Source organism: Toxotes jaculatrix, chromosome 18, assembly GCF_017976425.1.
Source record: "Toxotes jaculatrix isolate fToxJac2 chromosome 18, fToxJac2.pri, whole genome shotgun sequence".
Taxonomy (NCBI): Eukaryota; Metazoa; Chordata; class Actinopteri; family Toxotidae; genus Toxotes; species Toxotes jaculatrix.
The window spans coordinates 4,780,452-4,798,636 of NC_054411.1; the positions used below are offsets into that span (position 1 = coordinate 4,780,452).

The window sequence follows — 18,185 nt, forward strand, 5'->3', positions numbered from 1 at the left end:
TAGAAATGGTTCGAGAGGTTTCCACGGATGTTTTTATTTATACTTTTTTGGACTTTGTAAAATTGGCATTATTGGAAAAAGCGGTCAAGTTTAATTAATGTCAGTTACAACTGACATTTTTTTTTCTTTAGATGAATAAAACTTCCAACAGCTGCCTTTCAGGCTTTCAAAAGATTAAAATTATAATCCATAACATGGCAGACTCCGCTACTCACACTGAAAACCACTGCACAGAGAGGTAATTACTGAATGTGAAACTGTTGATGAAAAATGCAGACCATAAACAGCATAAAAAACAGGGTTTGGGTTTTATGAAAACATCATGGATTATAACTTTAAGTACTTTCGAGTATCACTTTAAATCTGTCGTTCCTACTTTCTACCACATGATGGCAGCATATGCACATTTAATCAAAGGGTTGACTGATGAACAAGGTGCAAATCAGAACCATGATGGAGGCGGTGGTTTCAAAATAAAGTGGCACATGTACTACACACATTTAAAGACTGTCTTTGTTAAAGCTGTGCCCAGGACAGTTTATACTGTCTGTGTGTACATTGTGGTTGTTATTACAGAGCTCAGGAACACTGAGCTCTGTGCAGAAGCATTAAGGAAGAGAGAGGAGTGGTCTTACACGACATTTGGCCATGCTGACCTTGGCTCCTCAACTCTCATTATAAACAAAGGGACATTGGGCCAAAGTGGCGTCTGTAGTCTGCACTGTCAGTAGATCATTCCTCACCTGCTCATTGGGGCTCCTAATACACAAGCTCCCTCTCTGTCCCCTCTTTAATCCATCTGACCCTTTAGAGGTGAAGTAGAACAGAAATCGTTGCTTGCTCACATGCTGAAGTATCTATCATTCAGTCGACCCATCTCTCTTCCTCCCTTCTGCATTCAGACTCCACAAATTCAAACATTCACAATACAATCATCTCATCATTTTTCCGAGTTCTTCAGATTTTAACCAAAAACAAACACCTTCACTCTCCCCAAATCTTCCCTCCGAACGTTTGCCCCCACTCTCTCTTTCTCTCAGTTACTCCCTCGACTGTTCTCCTCTGTTGTTGCCTCACTTTTGTCCCCCTCCTCCTCCTCCTCCTCCTCCTCTTCCTCCTCCACTTCCTCTTGTGCTGCTTGGATCTGCTTGGCCGTCTCTCTCACGCTGGAAAACTTGTCTGACTGCTCAGTGGTCGCTGTCTCTTGGTGATCTGAGGAGACAAAGACAGATGTCAAAAGAGGCAGCTGCAGACCCACTCCTGAATTTCAGAAACAAACTGGATGAGCCTGAAATGAGACTGAAAGGAGACTGCTCATTCTTAGCCCTGAAAAGTTTACACTTTTAAAGACTCTTGGTTTTCATCAGATGTCAGTCACATGAAGATTAGTCAGGTTACCTTTTTAGATTATTTTTGTTTTCTGCTTGTGATAGCGTAGGTCGAGTCCAATCTGTGTCGCTCGACTGAAAGAACAGATGAACTGTAATCAAAGGACCCAGTCAGGATCTCTCAACATCCTGCTTGGGGTACTTTGTGTTTCAGCAAGCTTCCACAAAGGGATTTATTGAGAGAGCCTGTCATCTGGGCCAACAGAGCAATAATTCTGAATGAAATGCCACTGTTCTCATGTGATATAATGGAGATTAAAAGCCTATAATTTTGCAGCATAAAACAAAATAAAACATCATAAAGAAGTGTATATGCAAAAAAAGTTCACTTCAACTCAAGATTTGTGAATTATTTTGATAGTTTTGTTTTGCAGATTTTGCACAGATATTTAAATGCAACTGATACCAAAACACTGTCAAAAGGTTTTCATATTCTGCCCAAAAACATGAAATAAACAGGATCATAGCCCTGCTCTGCATATAAAGCATGCTCTGTGTGCTTATTAATCCTGTCTGGCCTCTCTGACTGGTATAGGTGCTGGTCCCTTAGTCAGCTGCAGCGTTCCCTCTGACAGATTTGGGGTGAGAGATAATATGACTCCGGGCAGCACGAAAGGCAACAATGGCTTCTAGTAATGTGCACAAAAGGAGTCTGAAATTTCAAACTATGGGAAATGTGTGCAGATACAATCAGGATAAATATAAAGGAAAAGGGGCAAACTCACCCATTCACACAAACCTAAAGGAAAAATACACCTTTTGATATTCTTACAGTGCATATAATATCAGTCTGTGTTGTCCACTGTATCACTGCTAAAAAAGAACTGGCATTTTCATTTTTACATGCCTATTCATGGACATTTATTTGTCCAGCTTCAATAATGTTTAAACAATAAAAATCATAGCAGGAACGCTGATTAAAAAAAAAAAAGATATATATTTTTCTTCCTCCAATTTAAAACTAGACTGTAGCTGTGCTGTAAATTTCTCACACTAACATCACACATTTTCATCTTATCTTCAATTTTCCTAGACACAGTAGAAAAATAACCACCACCAAACCAAACAATCAAGCCAGTTCTGGAGAATCGTGGCACCGTGCCAGTGATCCTGTTTTCATGAGTATTAAGGTGCAGCAGGGTGTATTTTCCCTTTACAGAATTAAAAAACAACAGTGTTATCCTGGCTGCCATTGTGTGCGGTGTTGTGGTCCCGGCCAATCGACAGAGAGCCTCTCCTCTCACCAGCAGCTTTGGTGGGAGATGTGTCCTCTCCCTCCTCTCCCTGCCAGTGGTCCTCATCCTCCTCCCCTTCACAAGGGTCTTCCAGAGGAGGATAGACACCTAGGTTCTGCATATGTGCTTCAGCCATCTTCTGCACAGCTACACACAGGTAAACACAGCACGCGCACACACACACACACACACACACACACACACACACACACACACAAGGAGACGGCCACACAAACACATGGACACAGACACAAGGATAAAGGGATATATTGTTTTGGTTTTACCACGCTTCAACACTGTCAGTTTTTATCAAGCCTCACAGGGGTTTTTGAAAACACGCCAGGCAGGCAGGACGCCAATTAAACACATGCACTGACAGGCAGACAGGCAGGCAACTGCAAACCGGTGCCCCACACTGATTTTTACTGTAGAGCTTTCGCTGTTGTTTTCTATCCCTTCTCTCACCCTGTTCTTCCATCTGTTTGTTTGTACCCTCGTCTTTCCTCGACTGCCCCCTCTCCTCAGCGCTCTCGCCTGGCACTGCTGACTCACACTGTTCTCTCTCTCTCTCTCTCTCTCTCTCTCTCTCTCTCTCTCTCTCTCTCCTTATTCACTCTCCACTCTTTCGCGATATTACCTCAACTCCCCCTCTCACTTCCTCTGGGTCACCTTGGCCTCTCCCTCGTTCACTCTTTCACACCCTCAGATACACAGTGCGGCACTGAGGCAGGTCACTTTTTCAAGCTTAAGGTAGGTTATGTAATTAGAAATTATTCCGAGGTAGCTCTCTCCTCCACTCTCTGCGTCTGAGCTGATGAAGGACAGATTTCTGATGCAGGAACGAGGCTTCCTATCTCATTATATCATCACTCGACATGCGACGCATGCCCAGAAATCCCCAGTAAATGAAGCTCTGCTGACAAGCTTAAAAACGTATATATTTCCTTATTAAACGTGCACATGCAACAAGTAAGAAGCCACATGCACGAAGGCACAAAAGAAAATGCATGTTTGTGTTCATGTATGTTTTTCTGTCTAATATGTGTGTGTGTGCTCATGTTTGTGTGTGTGTGTGTGTGTGCGTGTGTGTGTGTGTGTGCCAAAGCTGTATACACAACTGACTGTAATCCTGGATGATCCAGACTTTCCTAGACTCACACTCAGTGTCTCACAGCTGTCACACTATAATCTCTCTCTTTCTCCCTTTCTCCCTCTGCCACACACAAATATACAGATCCTGCTGTTGAGTGTACAATAAGACCAGAAACACATCTATGCATTTCACACATGCACATGCACAGAATAAAAACAGAAACAAAGGCCTTTAATGCACATCTACCCGTCCGTCACATGCAATTTTTTTTTCCTTTTTTTTTTGTCTGCTATCACGAAGCATGGAAAGCAATGAGGAAATTGACTGCAGCGAAGCACGGTAAAACAAAAAGGACTTAAACGTGAGGATGAATCACAACACACACAACTACCACCTGTGGAATCAATACTGCTCGCACCGACCTTTGAGTGATGGAGGCTGATATACGTTTGGATTTACTCGTTTTGGTTTGAGCACTCCGTTCTCTCCTACGACCCACTGCAAACAAAAAGACAAAAAACACATCAATTTCCCTTTAGAGTCTCCTGAAAGATCCTTCCCAGACACGTTTTAATACAATATACTAAATATACTCTGCTTGGAATAATCATTTGTGACCTCTCCTCAGTTATTTAGTTTTTCTGAAGCACATTCAGTCACATCTCATGGCCTTCAGCAGAGGGTAGGAATTTTCTGTCAAATTCTAAGGTAAAGAATGAACCTTCAAGCTCAAAGAATTTTAAATATTCAAAAGTTTACATGAAAAGTTATTGAGTTTGAACAGTGGCTGACACAACATGCGATGACAGACACATCAGAGGATCCAGCAGGGTTGAAAAAGTTAAGACATTACAGGATAAATATCAGTGGAGGGGCTGATATTTAGATTTTAGATGATGCAAAATCACAAAACATATCACAACATCAAAATGGCACTTTGTTGGAGGCGAATTTTTTTAGTTCATGGGCTGGGTGGGAAAAAACTAGAGAAGGACAGATGAGGATGCACAGACACAAATTATTTTTTAAAAAAAGTGTTTCTACTTCACCTTTACCTGATGGGTGGACTGATCATCCTCAGGAGAAGATTGGTCGGCTACTCTGAACAGCGTGGCGGGTGTGGGCCTCCGGCGCCGGATCTACAAACAAACAAACACACACACACACACACAAACATAAAGGCCAGCCATAAATAAATGAATAATTAAACCAGCCAGCGCTGTATTATTAATAATGCTCAGCACAAAGCCGTATCAATCAAACGGAAAATGTTGACAGTTCACGCTGGTGAAATGCATGCTGGGTGCTCTGTGACTTCATTAGTGCTGCTGCCCAGTTGGCTGATGGGTCAACAGCCAAAACCAAGTTTCAGCGCTCAATACTGGTCAGGTCAGAGCGAACGTCACGGTCAGTAGAGCAGAGGAAGACTCATTATGTAACCTTCTGATTTCATAGACAGATACAGCACACAGAGAAAGTAATGTACAGCAGAACAGAAGCTAATCTGATGTTTGCAGCTCAAGCTCGACATTAACCAGCATTTAAGAAGTTTTAAATCTTTTGATACCGGATTTATTTGAAATGAATGACCTGCTCACACGACACGTAACGTCTTAAGTGCTTTTGATTACCTGAGCGTACCACAAACAGTCATGTACACCCTTACAAACAGAGGGACCATGGAAATAGGATTTTAGGCTAAATGAGCCGCGGCATTAAGCCCAGACACTCCCCTCCAGCGTCCAGTCTCCCTCTCCAGCCCCGCACACTGTTTCCTGGAGGCTGAGGCCAGGTCTCTGATGGCCTGAGAGCAAAGCCAGAGCCGGGCGGACTGCATGTCTGCGCTTTACCTCCAGCACAAGTCACTGTTTGTATACAGTGAACTCTCTGTCATTATAGGAACAAACACCAAGCTGTGCCCATACATCCGGCTACCAGCATCATGGGAATGTGCTCCACAGTCTGGGGCTTTTTTAAAATATGGGAACTGAAACTCAGTGGAGTCAATTTACATTCCACCCAAAATTTATCTTTAGAGTATCAAGCACTAACCCCTCATAGAATTGAAAGGAGCCTGTTAAAGACTGGTTTGTAGTCCACGAACATGTTTAACAAAGTTGCACACGACGACCGGAGAAGTTGTTCGTTTAGCTGTAATTTGACAAAAATATAAAATTATATAAAATTGATAAGTGTTTTGATAATCGATTAATTTGTTAAAGGCATTAACCACCGACAAAATGTTGCTTTATTTCTGTTTAATATGATTATAAAATAAAATCTCTTTTGGCTTTAATAACCACAGTGAAATGCCCTGAGCTGAATGTGTGGGGCCTTTGCTTCACGAGGAAACATTTAGATGGAGAGTTCAATGTTTAAGATTCACTTTCCAGCAGCTCTAAAGGATTAACAACTGACATCTGTAAAAACTTCCCTTTGGGAAATTGTTGGATAAAATAAAGACAGAATGAAAACAGCTAAGTGGTCTCCTCTGTGTCCTCTGGGGAGCAAGCCAACCTTGACATGAACCTTCGTGCCGCTGTTTACGGCACCACATAACATCACAGGAAGTCAGTTAAGTAGCCTGGCTCTATTTTGTGTAAAACTGCTCCGAACAGAGAGTTGTGTTTGTGTCTGCTTCCCCTCCATCTTGTTAAGGGAGGTGTGCGTCATCAGAGTGAGGTGCCTGTTGCCAAAGCAGAGGCTTGCTGGGCCACATTGTGTCAAACACAACAACACAGAGTAATAGACCGTAGAATTCACCCTTATTTATGACACCAGGCACACATTTTCATTTCGTCACCCAACTTCCAGCTTTTCTATCTCCCCTGGATCTCTCACACTGCCTGCCTCTCTCTGATTCACCTCTTATTTCCATCTCACTCGATCCTCTGCTTCCTCTATCCTGTTTACCTCCATCCTTCATTCTTTGACAGTGACATTACCCTCATTCACTTCTCTTCCCGTCTCTTCTCCATCAACAGTATGTGTCATAAGTGAAATCATAACATAATCCCTTTGTTTGCTGAGTTGTCTGTCCTTTCCCCTTCCTCGCCTCAATTGATCTCTCACTCTCTCTCTCTCTATCAGCAGGGAGCATCCATGGGGCTTCGTCTGCCCCCCCCCCGTCGTCTCTCCCCTCTCAAGGTGTGAAGGCCTGGGGCTCCATGCTGCTGTGAACCCTGCTGCCTCTGCCTGCCTGACACCTGCTACCAGCCTTGCAGTGCAGCCTGAGGTGGCTCACACAGATCCATGAGAGGAAGCAGACACCAGATGTTGCCATGGCCAAGTCTATGCCACAGTCATGTGGCATTAAAGCCATTAAACTGGGAAAACCACTGGATTGTTCCTCTACACTCTAGTCATGCAAACCTGCAAGGTTATGGTGAGAGGCAGAGGGTCACTGTACTTTTATTTCTTGTTTTTCCTGAAAATCTCTGCACTGAAAATTATGAAACAAAAGCAAAAAAAAAAAGAATCCAATTATTACACTGTCTGAAGTCCATTTCATGACCCGCCCCCCCCCCCCCTCCCCCCCCTCAGAGCTTATTTCCTGCTCTAATGAGGTGTCATTGGAAGAGACAGTTGCACAACTACAACTGGGAGAGATTCAGAAGTGCAGAGTCGAGGTTCATTTACTGAGATGGAGATAAAAATAGGGATGGTGAAGCAAATGGAAGGTAAAATGACTGGGTGGGATAATTGAGGTCACTGAGAAGCATCATCTGATGATCCATTTACCCGAACGTGTGCTCACATTCAGTGTGTGTGTTTTTGTGTACAGTGGGTGTCTGTCATCCCAGTGTGTCATCTAGGTAATCAAGGTGGGGGTCATCTAAAATGCCAAGACTCGGCCTCCCAAACCAGGAAAAGGACAACAGTCCACTTCTCAGATCAGCTGTAAAACAGGTTGTAATGTACACTGAATGACATGAAGATATTAAAATCATGGAGTCAATAAACACAAATGTATTTGTTGCCATTAAACACAGGTATCTCTTTCTCTGTCTAATGGCCATTTACAATCAGAGGCTGATGGTGGTGGTGGTGGTGACGTGTGCTGCTGCTGCATGACATTGGAAATGCCAGATGACATAAACACACACAGTGACTCTAGTAATTTTCCAGCCTTAAAACCACCCCACTCTGCCCAAGTTACATAATATCATACGTGACTTCCTCATTTACGCCAACACTGGGGCAAATCGTGTGAGATTACTCCTGCTATGCTTTATCCCCTCGTCCCTCCCTCCTCCACTTCTCTGACCCCCCTGCCCCCAATCTCCCAAACCCTCTCCTCCGCTGGCAGCCAACGGTTTTGTACCATGATCAGTCGAGCTGCCGTGGACCGTGCACTGAGGGACTCTGAGCAGGCTGCTGAGGTGGCCTTTCAGCGGCTCCACAGGTGCACGCCTGCAGGCCTCCCCAAGAGGCAGCAGCACCTCATTAGTTTTCACACAGAGCTTTGGTCTCAATAAAAACATTCACTGGCTCGTGGATCATAGCACAGATAGGAGATACATCAGTTTATCTAAAGCTCATGAGTGAATGTGAATAATGTGCTGACTCCACACAGTGTGACTGAAGGAGGAGGCAGAGAGAGAGAGTGAAACCTAGCAGACTACAAACTTTTGTCAAACACCTTTATGTCAATGTAATACCCTTTTGTTAAGTGCTTTTATATTTCTTGCTTTCACTGATTTGATGAGGATTTCTTTAAATCTCTGTAAAGCCATTCCACAGTGTGTTTTGCGATTTGGGAGCTAAATGAAAACCCTGCAAACAGCTATATTTTTATAACTCTGTCAAATTTAACTGGAGGAAAAGAGGTTAAGTGGCCGAGAATGACTCCAAAATGGGAGTCCAGTACCTCACTCTGTGCTGTGTGGGCTCCGTGAGTCACTGGTAAATGTTGACTTTACACGTGTGTGTGCACAGGTACACAGGTGTGTTGGCTCAGCACAGTCTTGCATAGCAGCCTGGACGTAGATCGGCTGATATGGGTCTGCTCCCCAGAGGCCTTCCTCTGAGCTGGTGCTGCCGTGGCCAGGCCTATAAAAAGCAGCAGCAGTAGGACAGCATAAACTAGATCGGAGCAGTCTCTGAGGGGGCTCTCTGGGATGAGACAGAAAGGCATAGTCTCACTCTGTCCCCGCACCAGCGCTAACAGTCGAAGCGTCTCTGGGGGAGTCAGCTGTGCAGACCTGGCCTCGACGCAAAGACAACACTGAGAGAAACACACCACAGATCTCCTTCCCTGTCGGCTACCGTCCCTCGTGTCTAATAGCACTCTATTACATCGGGCCATCCTATCAAGCAGAGTGTGCCAGCTCTCTCTGACAGAGGTGGGAGCATCACTTGGATCCATATGAAGCTCGATATCTCTCGTGGCCCAGCTGTAACCCAGCTCCGGAAGGATGGATATGGATTTGTACAAGATTGATTTGCAGCTCTGACATGTGCCCACCGGCGCATACCGCTACATCACTCAGATATACGCACGTGTGTATATGTGCAGACAACATACAGTACACCAATGGGAGCACACATGAATAAAGAAATGCAAAGAAATGTAGGATCATAAGCCAGCCTGGAATAAAACCGGCAAAACTTTGGTCTGTACTTCTGAGTCTGGTCTTAGTGTTTGTTATTCAGAGCTTCTGTGGGATGGAGCTCTGCTGCCCTTCCCACTGAAGACCAGTGACATATTTGATTGTTGTTTTGTGAACCCTGATGTCTTTGCATTTCTTTAACTGATTAAATTAACTCAATTAGACTCCATTCTAAGAATTTCTGTTACCCCCCAGTTTTTTTTTTCTGGTCCTTGTCCTCTTTCTGTTAGGAGCAAGTCTTTAAATGACTCCTCCTTACAACATCTACTGAATACAAATGTCCCTCTCTCTCCTCATGAGGCCACTCATCTCACCTCTGTCCATCTCTGGTTGAGAGGGGCTCTGCCGCAGTTTTATTCCCTGTCTCCGCTGTCGTGATCTTTAGCTGGTTTGAACTCTAAAGAGCAACTCAATTAAACAAAGGCGTGCCAGTGAGCCTTTTCACGACGTGGAGGAACCCCATGTGGTGCCCTAAGTGCAATCTAGAACTGAGTTCAATAATACAATAAGGTGAAAAATGATCTCTCTTAGTATGAGCTGTGTTTTTTTTTCTGTTAATGTATTTCCAGTGCAGAAAAATACAACACTTCCCAGGTTGTATATGTTTTCTGAGTTCAGTTATAAATAGTAGAGAACATTGCATTGTGCTGTCAGTGGGATACACTGCACATTTAATCTTTGCAAACATTTAAACATTTAACATTTAAACTACTAATTTTGTTTTGCTAATATTGCAGGAGTACGATGGGTGGCAGTTCAACGGAAGCTCAAACTGGTTTAGTAATTTCAAAGCACACTATTCCAGAATAGCAGTGTCTGTATCTTAGTCGCTTGTATTGTATCTGATTACTGTGCATAGCAGTGTATCTATTGTGTTGTTGAGAGGCTAAAAGATTACACACGAACCGTTTTTGAGCTCCGAGATGCAAAATATCAGGCGTGTGTTTTGACGTCATCGCCTCTGCTCGCTTGTATGAGCACAGGAATTAGATTTTTTTTATGTTTTGTGTTTTGCCCAAACAAGTGGAAGCACTGTTAGCTGTTGTCAGGATTAAACCTAAATACCAGGCCGGCGTGCCCTGTCCTGGCAAAGCCGACAGACAGAGTGTTTCCATAAGCATGACAAACAAACAACCAGAGGCCAGTGATCAGATCCGTCATGTGACAAATCGCTCTGTCAGACACATTCAGGGTACACGCAGTCATCACTCACAGGCAGTGCTGCCAGGCGGCTCCAACAAGCCTTCACTGAGTAACACCCGGTTGTCGAGTTTCCAGCTGTTTCAAAGAGGGTCAAGGACGAGGCTCGACAAATCACAACCCCAACTGCAGCTCGCTGAGGCCCGAGGGCTTTCAAAAGTGCATTATTCGCTCATTCCTATTCAAATGGAACGGAGATGCTGAATTCCCATAAGTATGAGACGCTGCTGCGCGTTGCTTCTCAACATTCACATTGTTCACACAACACTTTTGTGGTGACCTTCGGCCCCACCACTGGCTAACTGAATAAACAGATGGCTGGAGATAGCATCTGGAGGGGCTCTCCAATGACCCCCAAATAGGAAATGTAATTACGCCGCACCCACTGGCAGAATGATATCATACTCAGACAGCCACCCCCCCCACCACCACCCTCCTTTCTCTCCTTCTCCTCTGTCTCACAGTACCCCTCAGCATTTATGTAATTAGCAGCTGGTAGCTGTTTGGCCTGTTGTTCCAGAGACTGTTGGAAGAAAGGTTTACCATCACAACACAACGGAGATAATGTGCCAGTGGATGATGAGTGACAGGAAGCCACCTGCCAGGCCACAGCGCACACTGGAGCAACACACAGGGCGAGGCGACAACAGGGGAGGTGCCAATCAAAGCTTTCACAGAGACCATGGCACGGCTAACAGCCTGCAAACACTGAGATAATTCTGTTTTGTTTTTCTTGTTCATGCACTTGAATTCAGTGGTGTCTCATTGTGCAGCTGAGAAAGACCAGTTCCAGAGGTCAACACGCAGGTACAATCAAAGTACAGAGCAGCCATAGCTACTCATTTGCAATGTCATTTGTACCAACAGGTGATAAATGAAAAAAAAAAAAATTACTGTTGACAGCTATGCGGCTTACAGCTCATTGCTTGGATGCAAAAGGCATGTATAAACTAAAAGGACACAATTTCAACATCACTTATAACCAAGATTTATTAGCACTCGGTTGAAAAGGTTCAAAACCTCTTTAAAACACCTTAATTTATCATCTGATTGTTTACATAAAATAAAAAAAATTGCTTTGCATCTCAGGCAGATGAACCATTTGTTACTGTGATATTTCTACATGACCTTGTTTCTGCTCTGAGTCATTCCCTCCTAAACATATTGAAGATGACCTGGCGTGCCCTTGTGCAAGCTCATTAAGTTTCGGGCAGATAAACATGAAATAAAAACAGCCTCAACCACTGTGACGAAAATCAGAGATTACAACAAGCAAAGAGGCACGGCAGCAATAACATAATGCCGTGTCTTTTCTGTGTTGATGAAACGGGGATCAAGACCAATCCCATTTGTTTTGAGTCACACCTCAGTGCTCCTCTCAATATGCCGACATCAGTATGACCATCCTGCGGCTCTTTAACAAGAGAAGGTGACTCCAGCTTCAGCTCCTGACCCTGACGGTGAAATCGGAGGGGAGAGGAAGGCTGGTCAAAGGTGCAGTTTCTAGGTCCCTGATCCTGTTCAGCACTTACCCCCCAGTCTCATTTCTCTCCCTGCTATGCCACCGCTGCCCTTTTAATCCTCTGGCTCTTCTCTCATCACGGATATGGCTGCTGCTGTTGTTGCTATGGCCGGGGTTAAAAGATGAATTGCTTCAGATGCACTATGATCTCTCTGCACGATCACAGACAAAAAAAAAAAATGAGGATGTGCACACAGAGATGAAGGAATGGACATTAGGGGGATGTATCTCTTCATACCCTGACCGCAGCCTGACTTGGTTTGATTAACGATGATCCCTGAAGCGACAAGTGAGCGACTGAGTGGGATAATGACACCAACTGACAACAGAGGATTTGTTGACCATAACGTTCAAAGGCTAAGGGGGCAGGTTGCAGAGTCGCAGGCCTCCGTGGAAGTTTTGTAGCGTGTGCGTGGGCATGCCTGAGGTGCAGCGAGCATTTCAACTCACTGTTTACAGTGTCATCAGGCGGCAAATCACTCTACCCATGGTCAATATTTATGTTTTTTTTTTTTAACTGTTTACACATTACACACATCCACACCAGTCAAGAGAAGAGAACATGATTTCCAGAATTAAGCAAATGATTAAATGGAATAAAAAGGCTTTCTTGCACAGAAGCTGTACAGCTAAAACAAAGTGGAAAAAGGGGACATGAAAGGAAACTTTGTGCTAAACTTTTGTGGGTAGATACAGGCCATAAACATGTTGCTCCAGAGTCATTAACTAATCAAAATGCCTGAGCTGTCAAAAACAGGGAGGAACAAACACATATGCAACCTTCAGAAGACAGAGACCCATTGATTGTGTCCAAGCTGCAATTACAATCTGTGGTTTCCAGCAAGGCAATTCATCTTTTTAAAATAACGTCTCTCTCAATTAAAATTTTCCCACTACAAACATCAACAAACTGCTTTGAGCAAGCAACTCTGAAAGGAACATAAAAATTCATTTTCATAAAACTGACAGATCACGTCACTGGGGAAACTGAGTCAGACCACCACAGTGACATTCCTGACTGTCCACATGCAGGGAAAGATCACTGCACCCTCTTGCCCAGTCCCAGCATGCTTTGTTCCATCCAATAAGATGTTCTTTCTGGGAGTGCATGTTGACAGTCCCCCAGACTGCTAATGTTTACCCACAAACACTCGTTGCATCAAAGGTCGCTGTTTGACGTTTAACCCAGAGAGTGGGACTGGGAGGAGGATGACGGGGAAGGCTGGCGTGAGACTCGGGGAGGGTGGGGGGTGGGGGTGGAGGGACAGGGTGGGGATAGTGGGCAGGGCAGGGAAACCTAAATCATGCCCTCCACAACCCGCTTCGCTTTAATATAGATTAATGTGGAAGTGTTTGCCATCGGAAAGCGCTGGACTGACGCCCTTTACCATCCTTTGATATTCTCTTTGGTTTCCTGTCAGTTCAAAGGCTCGACATGGGCTGACCAGATCAGGTTGAGCTGAGAGAGGAGAAACACGGAGAGATGTCCGCTTGTTGAATCCACGGGGAGGCAGACTTGGCGGGAATCAGAGATGCAGCGTCTGCACCATGACCCTAATCTCTGTCCATTATGCACATTACCCTACGTCACTTGCAAAGGATGCAGGATTGGTGTGTGTGGAGTGGGGGTAGGGATGGTAAACACAACCATGCGCTTTCTCTGTGTTGTTGCAGATGATGACAACTTCGCTCCTGACCTCTCGATGTGAAGATTACTGAAGAATGATAACCTTAAAAAGTCATTTATTCTAGGAGGATTTCAATGAGATACTCAGATGTCAGAACATGGCTACAGATATCAAAGACTTCAAGGAGGGCAGTGGATAGCAAGAAGGGAAATATACAACTTATACAATGATGTAATCCAGTAGCGAGGTTCACAAATCGGAGAAGTGAGAAAACTTTGAATCCAAAATCCAAACTTTAAATCAAGTGGATTATTGTTTATTGAAAGACTGGTTGCTTTTGAATTGTCAAAATGTAAAAAATTCATTCATCTTCAATGTACTGAAGAAGACAAAAACAAATGTCTCAAAACTTGGCTAAATAAAACCAAGACAATCTGCGTGGCCAAAAACCACGAGGGGGAAAATTAGAAAGAATATCTAACACCTTTGAGGGATGCGCAAGTAGTTGCTGTTTTCTCCCACAGTGTGCCATATTCCAGTGAGTAGGAGGTATGGAAGCGCCTCTCACATTAACACCAAAGAGCATTCACACATACATATCTACAAACATGCAACAGCACCAACGTAAACAACCTATCCAGTCAGACTGAGCTGTCCATTAAAGTTGACCTTTCAGATGCCAACTGTGGGGGAGCTTTGGGCGACATAGTTGTGCAGCTCGTCTCCACAGCAACGAGGCCCCGGCAGTTCAGTCGATAGTCGGTTTTGGGGTTTAAATGCCATCAGAAACAACAGTAAGGAGTTGCCGGTTGTGTAACAAGTTCCGAAGAATGGTACACTCATTAGCAACTCATTAGCAAAATGGACTTGTGGGCGACAGTGGGAGGGGAAGGGAACGAAAAATGAGTGTCGTTAACCGCTACCCCTGCCCACCCACGTATCCCCAGAGACTCCCATCAGCCCCTGGTAGATGCTATCTGCTTTTAAACACACATAAACACATCCTCTCTTAAACGCCCATTCAGTTGCACTGGCGTCCCAAACAGTAGCACCAAGCTGACACAGAAGCTCTGGCACATGCATTGTATCTGAAGGTAAAGGCCAGGGCCAGGGCTGCTGGAGGAGGGCCGTCCAACAAACCTAAATATAGCTGATCACTGTTTGACCATAAGGTGTTTGAGCAATAAGGTCCTCCCTGAGCCAGTGAGAGAATTTTTTTTTTGTAATTGAAGGAGCAGCACGCATATGGTAGATTGATATCCTGTAGTTTCTTGGAAGAGATGATAGGGATCAGAGCATGCTGACAAGACATGAAAGATAGAGAGAATAAGAGGGGGAGGAAGGGAGCAAGTGCTTATGTGTAAACGTGAGCGGACGTCTTGTGAGACATTGCAAAACGTTTCAATTTTAGCAAGTCATCTAGACCATAACTCAGTATTTGTGTCTCAAAAGAGAACATGAGATTAGGCAATTTGTTTTGCAACAAGAATTCACTTAAAAGTTGATAGAATAAGGCAACACAATCACACTTCATTCAACTTGATTTGGTTGGGATAAAGTGCAGTTATCACACTTTCTTCGCTACCGAAGAGGAAACACTTTCTCAAACAAACTTGCTCTGTGATGATGATCAGTTAGTGGTAGGGTGGAGGATGATTGCAGGCCACTCTAGTTCATTAAAAGCCTCTTTTATACAGGTTGTGAAACAAGGACAGTCCCTGTGGGAGCTGACCCCAGACAGGTGAACCCAGAGATCAGAGTTATGGATCTTTCTCTCTCAGCTTTCCTTCATATAGCACATCTCTCTCTCTCGCTTTCCCCTCTCCATCTCTTCTCAAGCTCTCAGGAGGGATGAGCCATTGGCCTCGATCTACCTCTGTACCACACAGTTCCTACTTTGGCCCACTTTCCCCTGCTCTAAAATAAGAGCCACCCGCATTAGAGCCAAAAAGAGTAGACCAGAGGTGTCCCGTCAAAATTGAGCATAAACATTTCACGGAGTGACACAGGCTACGCTGCGTCAGTCATCAGGCACTTCTGTGGAAAAGCAGGACTGAAGGATTGTACTAACAAAAGCTCAGATGTCAGGGGGTCACTCACATGCATGAGAGAGTGACGAGCAGCCAAAGATTCAAAAAAAAAAAAGTAATTATTAACAGCAACATGACAAACAAAATGTCAGAGGGTTGTTGCTGCTGCTGCAGTTACAAGAAAGTGACTTTCATGTCAATGTCACATTGTTAAACACGTCAAGATGAGACAGCGGGACACTAATCTCATGAGGAAACAGAGAGAGGGAAATGTCACCATAATTTCTCAACAGTGTGGCAGACAGAGCCAGCAAATCCAGTCCTGCATAAGAAACTTGTCAAAAATGAAACAAAGCAGAGAGACAAGGTGATCTGAAGTGGAGAAATCTGCCCAGTAATGGTACAGCACTTCATTCAACAGTGCAGTCGCTTTCACTGAATGACGGGGTGCTAGTTAGAGGGTAAACCGGTCAATTAGAAATTCAGATGTAAAATACTTAAGTAGAAAAACAAACTAGATAAAAGCTAAACCTAAATCCTCAAAGACACAAAATGATTTCTCCTCATGGGTCAAAGAGTAATCTGTCAACCAGCCTGCTCACCATCTCCACTTGCCGGGGGTCCAGGTTGGTGGGCGCAGAGGCCGGCACAGCAAATTGGATCTTCTTCCTCTCCTTGGGCTCCCCCTCGACCTCGGTCGACACGGAGGGCTCCATGGCTCTGGATCCTGGGGGTCTGACTCCCAGTGGAGAGGAGGGGTCGCTGCCGAAGATCACTATAACCTCCCTGGAGGAACCTCCCACTGCTGGGTAGTCCCACACCTGAAAACTTGTCTTCTCTCTCCTGCCCCACTCCTTCACACCCTGACTGCTTCTTCTTCTCTTAGAAAAAAAAAATCAAAGTGAACTGACTCTATCTTTCCACCACCCTTCCTCTGTCTCTCTCTAACGGTCTCCTTTACCTCTCCTGTTCTCCCTCTCACACTCTTCTTCCCTCCCTCACTACCTGTGCAGCAGGAGTTGAATGAGGCACGTCCTTAGATCTGGCTGTGAGGGAGAGAAGTGGGTGGGGAGGTGACGGAGGGGAGGGACCGAGAGTCAAAAGAAGGTGGGGATATTAGGGGAGAGGGGAGGGGTCAGAGCAAATAGGGGAGGAGAGCAAAGAGGATGTTGCAAGGGGTGGAGGGGGGGAGCAGCTGTGTTTTTCTATCTAAGCTGAGGTTGATTTGTAATCAGAAAAAAATAATAATCTCATCACATCAGCTGAGCCTCTTTTGGCCTCTATTTGTGAATGAGAGATTTATGCTGAGAGAGGGAGGGTGCAGGGAGTGCAAGGAGGGATAAACAAGAAGAGAGTTGTGTGGAGAATGCAGGGGGGGGAATGTACATGGGCACCCAGCAGCTAAGCTCATGCTACTGACATCGCTAGATTTATTAGGCTCTGTGGTGTTAAATACGTGATGCTATGGCCTGTGATTTCCAATGAAAGCGCTGTTGTTGTCGCGGTGAAATTGCTTGGGCGGTCCATTTGTCTTCCTCCCTGCAGAGGTTCATCAATAACGGAGACAAATCCCATTACAATGTCCTTAACCTGCAAAGTGCTTGACTAAATCTAATAAGAAACTTGAGGGGAAAAAAAGGATGACAAAAAAAAAAAACCCTGAAAGCTGTCAAAACTTTGATTTTTAAAGTGCAGAGAGACCGAAAAACATGAAACAGAGGAACTAGAGGAACTGGGTCATAAAAATCTTTAAAATAGAGACAGATAATGGTGGATGAAGATGGAAAAAGGAGGCAGATTGATGATGTCAATATAGAGGGAGTAGAAAAAGAAAGGCAGTTCCAGTGCTATTTTCAAGGCCTTGCTGTTGTTTCACTCACATGGCAGAGGGATTTGGACAGTGGAGAGCGGTGGATTTGGCCTCAGGGCTGTGTTGAGCTTTGGCATGGGCTGGAATGAAGGAGATATCTGTAGTGGTGGTAGAGGAGGAGGAGGAGGAGGAGAAGGAGGAGGAGGAGGTGGAGGAAGAAGAGTATAGGTGGCTGGAGGGGCTTGGTGGGGAACAGAGAAGAAGGTCAAGGTTGAATATGTCACTCTGGGAGCACAACTGCTGTATACAGAGTCCAGAAACACATTAAACAGTCAACTGAGTGTTTATCCCGCCAGTCAGAGCAAGCCGAACATGTCAGCACGTTATTTATTCACTGTTTCCATGCGGGGGCCGAGGACGAGGTGGGGTGGTTTGATTTTTAAAGGGTTCGTCTGGGTGTTTGACTCTGCCGGAAAGCCACGTCTGTCCAAGGCAAAGCACCACCTCCACACGCCTGCAGGTGGAAACTCATTATTGCATCTCTTCATACTGAAGTCTGACAGGTTGTAGTTTAGGTTTATGACAAGCTTAACACGCTAGACAAAATACAGACTAAGCAGTCGCTGGATGTTCCTGAAGAAATTAAACCTTTTTCAGTCACTCACTG

The 18,185-nt window shown here is 44.6% G+C and overlaps 1 protein-coding gene across 4 annotated transcripts; it reads right to left on the minus strand.

The window, feature by feature from the left end:
- Positions 1 to 347: 347 nt before the first annotated feature.
- On the minus strand, positions 348 to 16,749 carry ppp1r1b (protein phosphatase 1, regulatory (inhibitor) subunit 1B). Of its 4 annotated transcripts, none has more exons than XM_041062440.1 (5): positions 16,311 to 16,743; positions 4,766 to 4,855; positions 4,139 to 4,214; positions 2,633 to 2,770; positions 348 to 1,212 (listed from the first exon to the last, which is right to left on the minus strand). In XM_041062440.1, the coding sequence occupies exons 1-5, from the start codon at positions 16,422 to 16,424 to the stop codon at positions 1,037 to 1,039; spliced, it is 594 nt and encodes a 197-aa protein (XP_040918374.1). In that variant the 5' UTR covers positions 16,425 to 16,743; the 3' UTR covers positions 348 to 1,036. The 4 variants fall into 4 exon arrangements, with proteins under 4 accessions (XP_040918374.1, XP_040918375.1, XP_040918377.1 ...); XM_041062441.1 differs by having other exon boundaries at positions 4,772 to 4,855; positions 16,311 to 16,742; XM_041062443.1 differs by lacking the exon at positions 2,633 to 2,770 and having other exon boundaries at positions 4,772 to 4,855; positions 16,311 to 16,749.
- Between the last annotated feature and the right edge of the window lie 1,436 nt (positions 16,750 to 18,185).